Below are 13,307 nucleotides of genomic sequence, written 5' to 3'. Positions count from 1 at the left end.
TACATCACACTAACACATTTGATGTATGTTTATATTAGGGGACGGTGTTATGTTCATCTTAGGAGTTCAAGTGAACCCCTTTGACCTGATCAATATATATAAACAAATATTTCTTTGACCCCTCTAGAATAAAAATCTGAAAACCTTCACCTTAAATTATTTTTAAACACAGCTGAAATAAGCTTAAATATGATCATTTTAGTGCTACATTTATAATATTTTTATAATAAATTCACAATAAAAGTTAAGTGTCAAGTTTTAATTGGTTTTTAACCATACAATTAATATCACTTTTTTATTTATCATTAACAACTTACTATTTCAATTTTGTTGTGAAATTTTTATGATAGTATTGTGTAAGTATCATTACTCTTAAAATATTTAATTTTACTAGAGAGAAGAGAAAAGGTTTCAAATGTTGATTTTATTATTTAAACAAAGTTCGAAGACTAACGTTTGTGATTACGTCATTCTAACGCATGCAAGTACGTTTATGCCAATGGTACATAAAATCTAATTGGTTGATTTTTTTTCTCTCTTTTCCACTCCATCGAATAATCATACACACGTATTTGACCAAAACGCCTATATTCTCTTTCTAAAGCCATCTATTCAAAGCATTATATTGTAGTCTTGTATATTTGTCCATATGGAACAAAAACCCCACAAAGCTCTTCTACCAAGTCCAGGGATGGGACATCTCATCCCTCTTGTAGAGCTTGCCAAGCTACTTCTTCTTCACCACGACTTCCACATCACATGTATCATTCCCGTACTTGGGTCTCCATCCAAAGCCATGAAAGCAGTCCTTCAAGCCCTCCCTACTAGCATAGATCACGTCTTTCTTCCTCCAGTGATATTGGAGGAGGAGGAGATCAAAGGCCTAAAACATGGAGTCCAAGCTATGCTCACCTTAACTCGTTCACTGCCACCTCTTCGTGATGTGTTAAAGTCTAATCGATTTTCCGCTTTTGTAGTGGATCCTTTTGGGATTGATGCACTAGATATTGCTAAGGAACTCAACATCTCACCCTACATTTTCTTCCCCTCAAATGCTTTCGCGTTGTCTTTGGTTCTTCATTTGCCAAAGCTGGACGAGACAGTTTCATGCGAGTATAGAGACCTACCAGAACCAGTAAAACTTCCAGGGTGCATACCTATTCACGGTCGAGATCTTTTAGAACCGGTGCAAGATCGAACAAGTGAGTTCTACAAAATGTTTCTTACCAGCACAAAACGGTACCGATTAACCGAAGGTATTATCGTTAATACCTTCATGGAATTGGAAGGAAGTGCCATAAAAGCTTTGTTAGACGAAGAAGCTAAAAATCTCCCACTTTTTCCAGTTGGACCGATCCAAAGTGGTTCAAGCAATCAGGTTGACAAGTTAGAGTCAGACTGTTTAAGTTGGTTGGACAATCAACCACATGGCTCTGTCTTGTTTGTTTGTTTTGGGAGTGGTGGAACCCTCTCATATGAACAAACCAATGAGCTAACCTTAGGATTGGAATTGAGCGGCCAAAAGTTCATATGGGTTGTAAGAGCCCCAAATAATGAATCAGCTGATGCCACATACCTTAGTGACCAAACTCTCGGCAACAACCCTCTTGCTTTCTTACCAAAAGAGTTCGTAGAGAGGACTAAAGGGCAGGGTCTAGTTGTGCCCTTTTGGGCTCCACAAGCCCAAGTGCTTAGCCATGGCTCCACGGGTGGATTCTTAACTCATTGTGGTTGGAATTCCACCCTAGAGAGTATCATGCAAGGTATACCATTAATTGTATGGCCACTTTTTGCAGAACAAAAAATGAATGCAGCATTATTAGCTGAGGATCTAAAAGTGGCACTGAGACCAAAAACTAACAAAAATGGTCTAATTGATCGAGAGGAAATTGCAAAAGTTGTAAAGGGTCTCATGGTTGGAGAAGAAGGGAAGAAAGTTCATAATCGTATAAAAGCACTACAAAACGCGGGGGCCTTGGGCCGCGTTTTTTAAGCCGCGGCCATAAAAAACGCGGCCCAAGGCCCATCCTAAAGCCCCGTTTTAAAAAACGTGGCTTAAAAGAACCTTAAAGCCCCGTTTTCCACGTGGGGCCATAGACAGGTTCTGAGGCCGCGTTTTTGATCGATAAAAATGCGGCCTAAGTCCCATACTAAAGCCCCGTTTAAAAAACGCGGCCCAAATGAACCTTAAAGCCCCGTTTTGAACGCAGCTTTAAATTTCGTCTGAAGCCGCGTTTTAGAAATGCGGCTTTAGTTTGGGATGGGGCCGCATTTTTCAAACGCAGCCCCAGGTTTTGCCTAAAGCCGCGGGTTAAAACTGCGGCTTTAGGAATGGTATAAATGCTAAACTAAAAATAATTTTCCACCCATCTGATATCGGCCTCCATCTCTGAAGCCCGATCTGAAGCCTCTCCCTTCATCTCCAATCGATCTCAAACCTCTCCCTTCATCTCCATCTCCAATCGATCTCAACCCTCACCCTCCATCTCTCTGATCTCAAGGTAGCCCTCACCCTCCACTTCCAAACCTTTCATGTTGGACCTCTTAACCGTTCAAATCTTTGGCTGATTCGCAGAGAAAGAGAGAGCGAAACCCAAAGAGCCAAAGAGAAAGAGAGGGAAGCTAAGAGAGGTAATTATGTTTTTATTTTTTGTTTTCAATTTTTGAATTTAGGGTTTTAAGTTCTGTGTTTGATTTGAATAGAAATTTAGGGCAAAGCGGGTTTAGGGTTTCGAATTTAGGGTTTTCAATTCTCTGTTTCTTATTTGTTTCCTATAGATTTTTTCTTGCAAACAAACTGGATAAGAGGGATTTTATCTTGGGTTTTCAAAATTTCAATTGGGCCCATATGAGTAATCTTGAAGATTTGAACACCCTGTTGTTGTTGGACCACGGATTTTAGGTCCCCTCATCTCTCTCTTATTGCCATTTGTTTCCACAAGCGTTGTTCTCTTCGTCATCATTTTCCACATGCATCAAGCACTTATTTGCTAATGTTGGGTCCATTTCTAAAAATATGTGAAAGAGATTTAAATTAGGATTACCAAAACATTAAAAAAAAAAAGATTTAATATTTCTGATTTTCTTTTAATTCTCCCTATTAGTTTCTCAGTTGTCTCTGTTTAGCACCAATTTATTCAGCCTTTTGCTGGAAAATGAAGCTAAAGTATACTTGTGAAATTGCAATTACAAGAAGTGAAGTTTTAAAGAATTGTATGTAAAACATGGTAGTCAAATTCCATCTTTTGCTTAGAGTCTAATTAGCAAAAACTCCCTCATTTTTTTTGAGAATGTTTAGTACTATCTTCTTATTTTTATTGTAATTGTTAAAGTTATGTGATATATGAATGGTAGTATATTGTATTAATCTTGTGATAGGTGACCTATTAATAGGAATTTTTATTTGTGTTTGCGTGGTGAGCATCTTACAATTTGTACAAAAACTGTTCAACCGAAACACAATTCAGTGTCACAAATTTGATTTTATATATCATAAATATATTTTCTAAATTACTTACATAATTTGTTAGATTTGTTAAATTTTATATACATAATTGTGTAATTTTTTTTTTTTTTTTTGAGAAAGACATAATTGTGTAATTGAGTATATCCTTTTTGACCAAGAGTATATCCTAAGTATGTAATATATATACCTTATAGGTATTTATGCTTTTTTAAAGTCTTCATTTATCATATAATTCAAAACAATATACGACATATCTCAAAAAAAAAAAAAAAAAATCATTTCACGATATGATTCACCTTTTAGGATTATGTTTTAATAAATATGAAACATATCATTCTCATTTTGATTGTAATTTGTTGAGGTGATTAAACTTTAATGATCATGAATTAACTAGAGACTTCAGCACTTTTAGTACAAATTAAAAAAGTTGGTGCTTACTAGATTCTATAAATCCAAACGCCATCAGGGACCCAAAAAATCATATCATTTCAACTTTGCATCTAAAGGGTACGTGCATGAGAATATCTTTTAATCATTATGTTTCAGGCTTTCAGCATTATGATCAATTGAAAAGAGTTTATTCAGTTTATGCTAATCTTATATATACCTCCTTAAATGATTATAGCAACCATGTTGTATTGGAATCAAATCTTTGACCCGTCCTTGAATCAAAATCGATACTATGTTCTTATGGTCGGAGGAGGCAAGAAAGTTCATAAGCATATAAGAGACTTAAAGATTGCTGCTGAGAAAGCACTAAGTGTAGATGGGTCTTCTACTAGGGCACTATCTGCATTAGCATCCCAATGGAAAAATCAACCTTCCTTTTAGGACACAATACTTTTCTTGCTCAATTTTCTAATTTGTTCCTCTTTGTTTTTCATTTTGTATTGTAATCAATTTTGTGAGGGCTGGCTCATGGTATGAGGCAGGTAGGCAACCACCTAAGACTCCTAATAAAAAAAGCTCTCAAATTTTAACCAATAGAAATATTTATGTATTAAAGGGCATATCAATTAGGCCCCAAATAGTAACCAATAAATAAAAAGTAATTTTTTTTAACAAAGAAAAACTAGAAAAAGAAAAATACTTTCATTAGATGTGGCAATGAGTGTTCGCTTTTGTCAATTTTAGAGTGTAGAACTCATTACTATCCCACACACAAATGCTGAAAAATTACTCTCTTGATCTCTCTCTTAAAAAAAAAAAAAAAAAAAAAAAAAAAAATCGCCAACCTCAATTTTACACAAATTGCTGGAAAGTGATTTTTTTTTTTTTTTTTTTCTTAAGTTTCTTAGTTGCACTTCATACTATGTTCTCCATTGAGCATTGCAATGAGTCTAGTCCGTCACTTCAGGTTTGACAGTTTTCTAAGAGCTTTAGTTCTTGCTTTATTTTCCTTTTTATTTTTTTCTTGAAAGATAGCTCTTAAGTTTTTTATAATAAAAAAAAAATTGTTTAAATAAAATTTCATCTTCACTTTCTTTTCTTTTTTCCATGTCAACACTTCTATATAATAAAAAAGAATTATTTTTTTGTACAAACAAATTAAATAAATGTATAACTAATTAATAGTAACTATATTTATACTCAGATTTTATTTTGAGATATTAAATATATAATTTCATTAAAATTTTCAATCATAATTTTTTAGTATATAGATGTTTCACTTAATAGATAGTGTTTATTTTAACTGTATAGTCATTGAGTAATACTATGAATTAGTTTTGATTCATAATTTTGCATCTAACAAATTATTTTAAATGAAAAAATAATACCAAAAGTTAAATAAATTTTTTATTACCACTTAAAATTTAAGAATAAACTCTATTTAAAGTAGTTGCTTTATGTCCCAGAATACCTTAAGCTAGTCTTTGTTTCTCTTTTAGAAATACAAATCTTTTATATTACTTTTTTGTGTTTTACTTTGTGCTCTGCCAATTACAAATTGCCATATAATTATTTTTTTTTTTCATTTTAAATATGACTTATTTTATTAAAATAGTTAATCAAATATATAGTAAGTTGTAATCGGTTAAATACAAAAAGTTAAATAGAATATTTGTACTCAATAGTCTATTTTATTACATATCACTTTCATCATGTATCGTTGTTGACTGTTTGACTATATCATGTCTTTATATGGTTTTTCCAATTTCTAATTTGTAGATGGTCGGCCCAGCTACTAGCTCTGCCTCTTTCACACAAAGCGATTCAAGCTTGCCCAAACAAAAACTCAATTGGCAAGAGTATGTACAAGGTTATGTTTCTTAAGGGCCCAACCCAATTCTAAACAGTGTTAGGGGTTCAGTTGAAGAAGTTATCGATTAATCATCTCTGTTGCTACTCAATTATGTTTGTTGTTGAAAGATACTCTTACCGCGAAGTTTATCGCCATCGCTTCCGCACCCTCAATTGACGTTGCCCCAAAATTTGAGTGCTAATTATATATATCGGTTAGCCGTAATGGTTTCTCTCAATAAAAGAAACACAAGTTTTGCCATTCTTTTCAACTGCATCAAAATTATATTTAATACAATTTAGGGCTATAAATGAGCCGACCTTTATTGAATAGTGAGCATTTAAGTTTGACTTAATAACGAATGTAAAATGTTCAAATTTAGCTCGAACTCAATCTAAACCTATAAATGATGCTTGAGCTCGAGCTCGTCTAAAAATTTGAATTCAGCTTAATTCATTAATCAAGTCTAGCTCAAGCTAAATATCAAGTTCAAACTCGTGTACAATATCAAGCTTTTGAGCTTAAGATCTAAAACAAGTATATTATCAAGTCCAATCCAAATCAAACTTATTGTCAAACCTATTTGATTTTAACGAGTAATCACAACTCTTAATTACTTAAAGTCTTAGCAAGATGTGGCTTTTTTATTCTTAAGCTCATATTATGCTTATTACCAAGCCCATAAATGAATTTTAACTTAGATTGTTTTGTATCAAGTTTTGGTTTGTTTATAAACAAATAAACATTAATGAACTTTTTATCGATTTAAGCCCAAATTATTTATGAACAACTTGATTCATTTACAGCCTTTCACTTTTGATATCCATGCAACACAAGACAAAAGCTTTCAGCAACCACCCCCCCTCCCCCCCCCCCCCCCCCCCCCCCGGGGCGAGGCCTTTTAACTATCCTGTTCCTCAACTTATAGGCAAAGCCTTTGTTACTATTCTCAATCCATAGAAATACCTTCAATCTTTCATGAATGTCTTGTTTAGTAGTAAACTTCCCTGACTTGTTGCACACACATGTAATCTGATTTGTAGTAAACCTACTTGAAAGATGATTTTTTCTAACCTCTAACACAGATTTTTTTTGTCAAAGAAAAAAATGTAGCATCGTGATGTCCCACTAACATGTTTCTTAGTAGTCTATTAAGCCACTACAAGAGGATATTGTCTCATGTCTTCTGTGTTTCTTTCTATTGGGTTGTAGATTGACCCTAGTTAGTTAATTCAATTACCTAAGTTAATTAATTATCTAAATTACATGCAATATTGTGGAGGCACAAACAAATCTCAAATTTAAACTAGAGTGCAGCGGAAATTAAATTTGGCAAAGTGATTTGTTGACTAATGAGGAAAACCTTTACAAGGCAAAAACCCCCCACCGAGTGAATTTTAGGTCATCACTTCCAAAAATCCACTAATCTAGAATAAAAGATTAAAAACATAAGAAATCTTACCACTACCCGAATTATCTCAAAATACCAACCTATAGTTGGACCTTTGCTCTAATCCCTAATTGGACTTGATCTTGTAGAAGACTTCTTCTTTGCATAGATCTCCAATCCGCGATTAACTGCTTTGCACGAATCTCAGTATGTGACTAATTGTACAGCAACTCATTAGATTGTTATAGTTGATTTGCAGTATCTTCAAATAATTAAATAAAATAAAAGAATAAGATCTTCAATTATTGGTGTTAAAGACTTTGCTTGGTACAGAACCAAGAAGCGCAGCAAGATCTCTTTCTTTTATTTTTTGATCTCATTGGTTCAACAGTTGGAGATTAGGGTTTCAATAAGAAAACATTATGAAGCATTAGTCTTAGGGTTTTCTTTCTCTAACACTTTATTTAAATAGGAGTTTAATGAGCCTTTTAAATAGGCTCTCATATTCCTATTAGGTTTACACAAGCTCATAAACAAATAGTCAATTAGAATAAAACATTACAAGCTATATTCTAAAAACTGTCGGCTCGATAGATTGAGGTAGGTATTGAGGTTTATTAAATCTTGATAGATTGAAAGTGTCGATCCAGATATCGAGATCCCAGTTTTCAACTTTTCACCACTTGCTCTTTGAGCAGTTTTCATGTCTTCAATACTATCACTTGAAAAACTATTTCAAAGTACTTCATGATAACCTTGAATCCACTTAGATCTACCCAAGTACAAGTGTATTTTGTTATAGGATATGCCAATTACATATACATATGACCCTAACAATCTTTCCCTTTGAAAATCTCTGACAAAACTACAAGAGTACATGAATGTCCTAGAATACATTCTACTCAAGATTACACAGAAAAATAAATCTAATTTAATACTTGAACCCTTGAAAATTAATCTTAACATTGAGGAGATTTATCTCACCATATAAAAGTATGGAGCAATCATGGGTCTTCACAACTTTGATGGCATCATTCTTTTGTTATCTCAACCTGCCTTCATTAACACGCAGGCTAACATCCTAGGAATCTCTATGAGCCTTGCACAATCTTGGAAAAATATTTCTAACTGTACTTAGGCTTTGATACTATTGAAGAAAATCTATTTTGACCCCTACAAGATCTGAATGCTCTTATATTAATTGAAAAATATGATTTAGACCCCAAACAACTTATACGAATAATTAGTTACTCAAATTATGATTCGGTCAAAACAGAAAACACACACAAGAATCTCAACCATAGTTATAACTTATAAGTCACCAAATCTATGGAGAGGATTTTCTAACTATTTAGGCTCAAGAAGGTTTCCTCTCAACATATATAGTTTTGATATGACAACCTCTCTCCTCTCAATATCTGCAATATGGGTTGGTTTTATAAGTTTCCTATTTTATTTTTGTTTTAATATTTTCTAACGCTAATTAAAACTTTTGAGGACCTAATTATTTTTTCATATTTTTGAGTAGTCAATAATCTCACATTTGCCAATTAATTATAGGAAGAAATTCCTTCGATATGACTTGGAAATGCTAATTTAAGGGTAATTTTTTTCCTAGATTTGCTATTGAAGTTATGTCACACTAGGTTTCTAAAAAAAAAAAATAAGTTACGTCACACTAACACATTTGATGTATGTTTATATTAGGGGACAACGTTATGTTCATCTTAGGGGTTCAAATGAACCCCCTAAACCTAACCAATATATATAAACAAATATTTCTTTGACCCCTCTACAATAAAAATCTGAAAACTTTCACCTCAAATTATTTTTAAACACAGCTGAAATAAGCTTAAATATAATCATTTTAGTGCTACATTTATAATATTTTTATAATAAATTCACAATAGAAGTTAAGTGTCAAGTTTTAATTGGTTTTAAACTATACAATTAACATCACTTTTTTAATTACCATTAACAACTTGCCATTTAAATTTTGTTGTAAAATTTGTATGAAAGTGTTCTGTAAGTATCACTACTCTTAATATATTTAATTTTACTGAAGAGAAGAGAAAAGGTTTCAAATGTTGATTTTATTATTTAAACAAAGTTCGAAGACTAACGTTTGTAATTACGTCATTCTAACGCATGCAAGTACGTTTGTGCCAATGGTACATAAAATCTAATTGGTTGATTTTTTTCTCTCATTTCCACTCCATCGAATAATCATACACACGTATTTGACCAAAACGCCTATATAAACCATCCAACCTTTACAAGTCCCAACCATAAAAATCGTTCTATATTCTCTTTCAAAAGCCATCTATTCAAAGCATTATATTGTAGTCTTGTATATTGTCCATATGGAACAAAAACCCCACATAGCTCTTCTACCAAGTCCAGGGATGGGACGTCTCATCCCTCTTGTAGAGCTTGCCAAGCTAATTCTTCTTCACCACGACTTCCACATCACATGTATCATTCCCGTACTTGGGTCTCCATCCAAAGCCATGAAAGCAGTCCTTCAAGCCCTCCCTACTAGCATAGATCACGTCTTTCTGCCTCCAGTGATATTGGAGGAGGAGGAGATCAAAGGCCTAAAGCATGGAGTCCAAGCTATGCTCACCTTAACTCGTTCACTGCCACCTCTTCGTGATGTGTTAAAGTCTAATCGATTTTCCGCTTTTGTAGTCGATCCTTTTGGGCTTGATGCGCTAGATATTGCTAAGGAACTCAACATCTCACCCTACATTTTCTTCACCTCAAATGCTTTCGCGTTGTCTTTGGTTCTTCATTTGCCAAAGCTGGACGAGACAGTTTCATGCGAGTATAGAGACCTACCAGAACCAGTAAAACTTCCAGGGTGCATACCTATTCACGGTCGAGATCTTTTAGAACCGGTGCAAGATCGAACAAGTGAGTTCTACAAAATGTTTCTTACCAGCACAAAACGGTACCGATTAGCCGAAGGTATTATCGTTAATACCTTCATGGAATTGGAAGGAAGTGCCATAAAAGCTTTGTTAGACGAAGAAGCTAAAAATCTCCCACTTTTTCCAGTTGGACCGATCCAAAGTGGTTCAAGCAATCAGGTTGACAAGTTAGAGTCAGACTGTTTAAGTTGGTTGGACAATCAACCACATGGCTCTGTCTTGTTTGTTTGTTTTGGGAGTGGTGGAACCCTCTCATATGAACAAACCAATGAGCTAGCCTTAGGATTGGAATTGAGCGGCCAAAAGTTCATATGGGTTGTAAGAGCCCCAAATAATGAATCAGCTGATGCCACATACCTTAGTGACCAAACTCTCGGCAACAACCCTCTTGCTTTCTTACCAAAAGGGTTCGTAGAGAGGACTAAAGGGCAGGGTCTAGTTGTGCCCTTTTGGGCTCCACAAGCCCAAGTTCTTAGCCATGGCTCCACGGGTGGATTCTTAACTCATTGTGGTTGGAATTCGACCCTAGAGAGTATCATGCAAGGTATACCATTAATTGTATGGCCACTTTTTGCAGAACAAAAAATGAATGCAGCATTATTAGCTGAGGATCTAAAAGTGGCACTGAGACCAAAAACTAACAAAAATGGTCTAATTGATCGAGAGGAAATTGCAAAAGTTGTAAAGGGTCTCATGGTTGGAGAAGAAGGGAAGAAAGTTCATAATCGTATGAAAGATATAAAGATCGCTGCTGAGAAAGCACTAAGTGCAGATGGCTCTTCTACAAAGGCACTCTCTAAATTAGCAACCCAATGGAAAAATCATCCTGACTTTTAGAACATGATACTTTTCTTGCTTTTCAACTCTATTCTTCAGTTGTTTTTCTTTATGTTGTCTAGTCTTAATTTCTTATTTTGTCACTTTATCTTGTATTGCATATTTATATGTGCCTTTATAAGTATAGCGTTTGCATTTTAGAGACCTATCAGAGCCATTGAAACTTCTGGGGTGCATACCTATTCACGGTAGAGATCTTATAGAACCTGCTCAAGATCGAACAAGTGAGTATTACAAAGAGATTTTCCGCATCGGAAAACAACTCCGATTAACTGAGGGTATTATGGTTAATACCTTCATGGAATTGGAAGGAAGTGCTATAAAAGCTTTCGAAGAAGAAGTAGGAAAAATCTCACTTTATCCAGTTGGACCCATCGTGCAAATTGGTTCAAGCAATCAGGTTGATAGGTCTGATTGTTTAAGATGGTTGGACAATCAGCCAAGGGAGTCTGTCCTATTTGTTTGTTTTGGTAGTGGTGGAACTCTCTCTTATAACCAAATGACTGAGCTAGCCTTAGGATTGGAATTGAGTGGCCAAAAGTTCTTATCGGTGGTAAGAAGTCCAAATGAATCAGCAAATGCTGGGTACCTTAATGACCAAAGCCATGACAAGAGCCCTCTTGCTTTCTTACCAAAAGGGTTTGTAGAGAGGGCCAAAGGGCAGGGTCTGATGGTGCCTTCTTGGGTACCACAAGCCCAAGTGCTTAGCCACAGCTCCACTGGTGGGTTCTTAATTAAGTCACTGTGGTTGGAATTTGACCCTGGAAAGTATCATGCAAGCAATACCATTTATTACATGGCCGTTTTTTGCAGAACAAAAAATGAATACAGTATTATTAGCTGAGGATCTAAAAGTGGCGTTGAGACCTAAAGCTAACGAGAAAGGTTTAGCGGACCGAGAGGAAATTGCAAAAGTCGTAAAGGATCTTATAGTCGGAGAAGGAGGCAAGAAAGTTCATAAGCATATAAAAGACTTAAAAGATTGCCGCTGAGAAAGCACTAAGTGTAGATGGGTCTTCTACTAGGGCACTCTCTGCATTAGCATCCCAATGGAAAAATCAACCTTCCTTTTAGGACACAATACATTTCTTGCTCAATTTTCTAATTTGTTCCTCTTTGTTTTTCATTTTGTATGGTAATCAATTTTGTGAGGGCTGGCTCATGGTATGAGGAAAGTAGGCAACCGCCTAAAACTCCTAATAAAAAAAGTTCTCTAATTTTAACCAATAGAAATATTTATGTACTAAAGCGAGTATCAATTAAGCCCCTAATAGTAGTCAATAAATAAAATGTAATTTTGTTTAACAAAGAAAAACTAGAAAAAGAAAAATACTTTCATTAGATGTGGCAATGAGTGTTTGCTTTTGTCAGTTTTAGTGTAGAACTCATTACTATCCCACACACAAATGCTGAAAAATTACTCTCTTGATCTCTCTCTTAAAAAAAAAAAAAAATCGCCAACCTCAATTTTACACAAAGTGCTGGAAAGTGATTTTTTTTTTTTTTTTTTTTTTTTCCTTAAGTTTCTTAGTTGCACTTCATACTATCTTCTCCATTGAGCATTGCAACGATTCTAGTCCGTCACTTCAGGTTTGACAGTTTTCTAAAAGCTTTAGTTCTTGCTTTATTTTCCTTTTTATTTTTTTCTTGAAAGATAGCTCTTAAGTTTTTTATAATAAAAAAAATATATTGTTTAAATAAAATTTCACCTTCACTTTCTTTTATTTTTCCCACGTCAACACTTCTATATAATAAAAAAAATTATTTTTTTGTACAAACAAATTAAATAAATGTATAACTAATTAATAGTAACTATATTTATACTCAGATTTTATTTTGAGATATTAAATATATAATTTTATTAAAATTTTCAATCATAATTTTTTAGTATATAGATGTTTCACTTAATAGATAGTGTTTATTTTAGTTGTATAGTCATTGAGTAATGCTATGAATTTGTTTTGATTCATAATTTTGCATCTAACAAATGATTTTAAAAGAAAAAATAATACCAAAAGTTAAATGAATTTTCTATTACTTTTTAAAATTTAAGAATAAACTCTATTTAAAATAGTCGCTTTATGTCCTAGAATGCCTTAAGCCAGTCTTTGTTTCTCTTTTAGAAATACAAATCTTTTATACTACTTTTTTGTGTTTCACTTTATGCTCTACCAATTACAAATTGTCATATAATTGATTTTTTTTTTCATTTTAAATTTTACTTATTTTATTAAAAAAGTTAATCAAATACATAGTAAGTTGTAATCGGTTAAATACAAAAAGTTAAATAGAATATTTGTACTCCAATAGTCTATTTTATTACATATCACTTTCATCATGTATCGTTGTTGACTGTTTGACTATATCATGTCTTTATATGGTTTTTCTAATTTCTAATTTGTAGATGGTCGGCCCAGCTACTAGCTCTGCCTCTTTTTT

At 33.7% G+C, this 13,307-nt stretch overlaps 1 protein-coding gene and 1 pseudogene across 1 annotated transcript; both read left to right on the top strand.

Moving 5' to 3' along the window:
• Window positions 1-634: 634 nt before the first annotated feature.
• On the top strand, window positions 635-11,014 carry LOC126723120 (hydroquinone glucosyltransferase-like). The gene is made up of 2 exons (XM_050426406.1): window positions 635-932; window positions 9,745-11,014. Exons 1-2 carry the CDS (start codon window positions 650-652, stop codon window positions 10,866-10,868), a joined length of 1,407 nt encoding a protein of 468 aa, XP_050282363.1. The 5' UTR covers window positions 635-649; the 3' UTR covers window positions 10,869-11,014.
• LOC126723121 (hydroquinone glucosyltransferase-like) lies at window positions 10,996-12,103 on the top strand (annotated as a pseudogene).
• The last annotated feature ends 1,204 nt before the right edge of the window (window positions 12,104-13,307 follow it).

This window comes from Quercus robur, chromosome 4, assembly GCF_932294415.1.
Source record: "Quercus robur chromosome 4, dhQueRobu3.1, whole genome shotgun sequence".
Classification (NCBI taxonomy): Eukaryota; Viridiplantae; Streptophyta; class Magnoliopsida; order Fagales; family Fagaceae; genus Quercus; species Quercus robur.
Note: the sequence above shows the minus strand (reverse complement) of the source record. Positions and strands in the feature narration are given on the sequence as shown.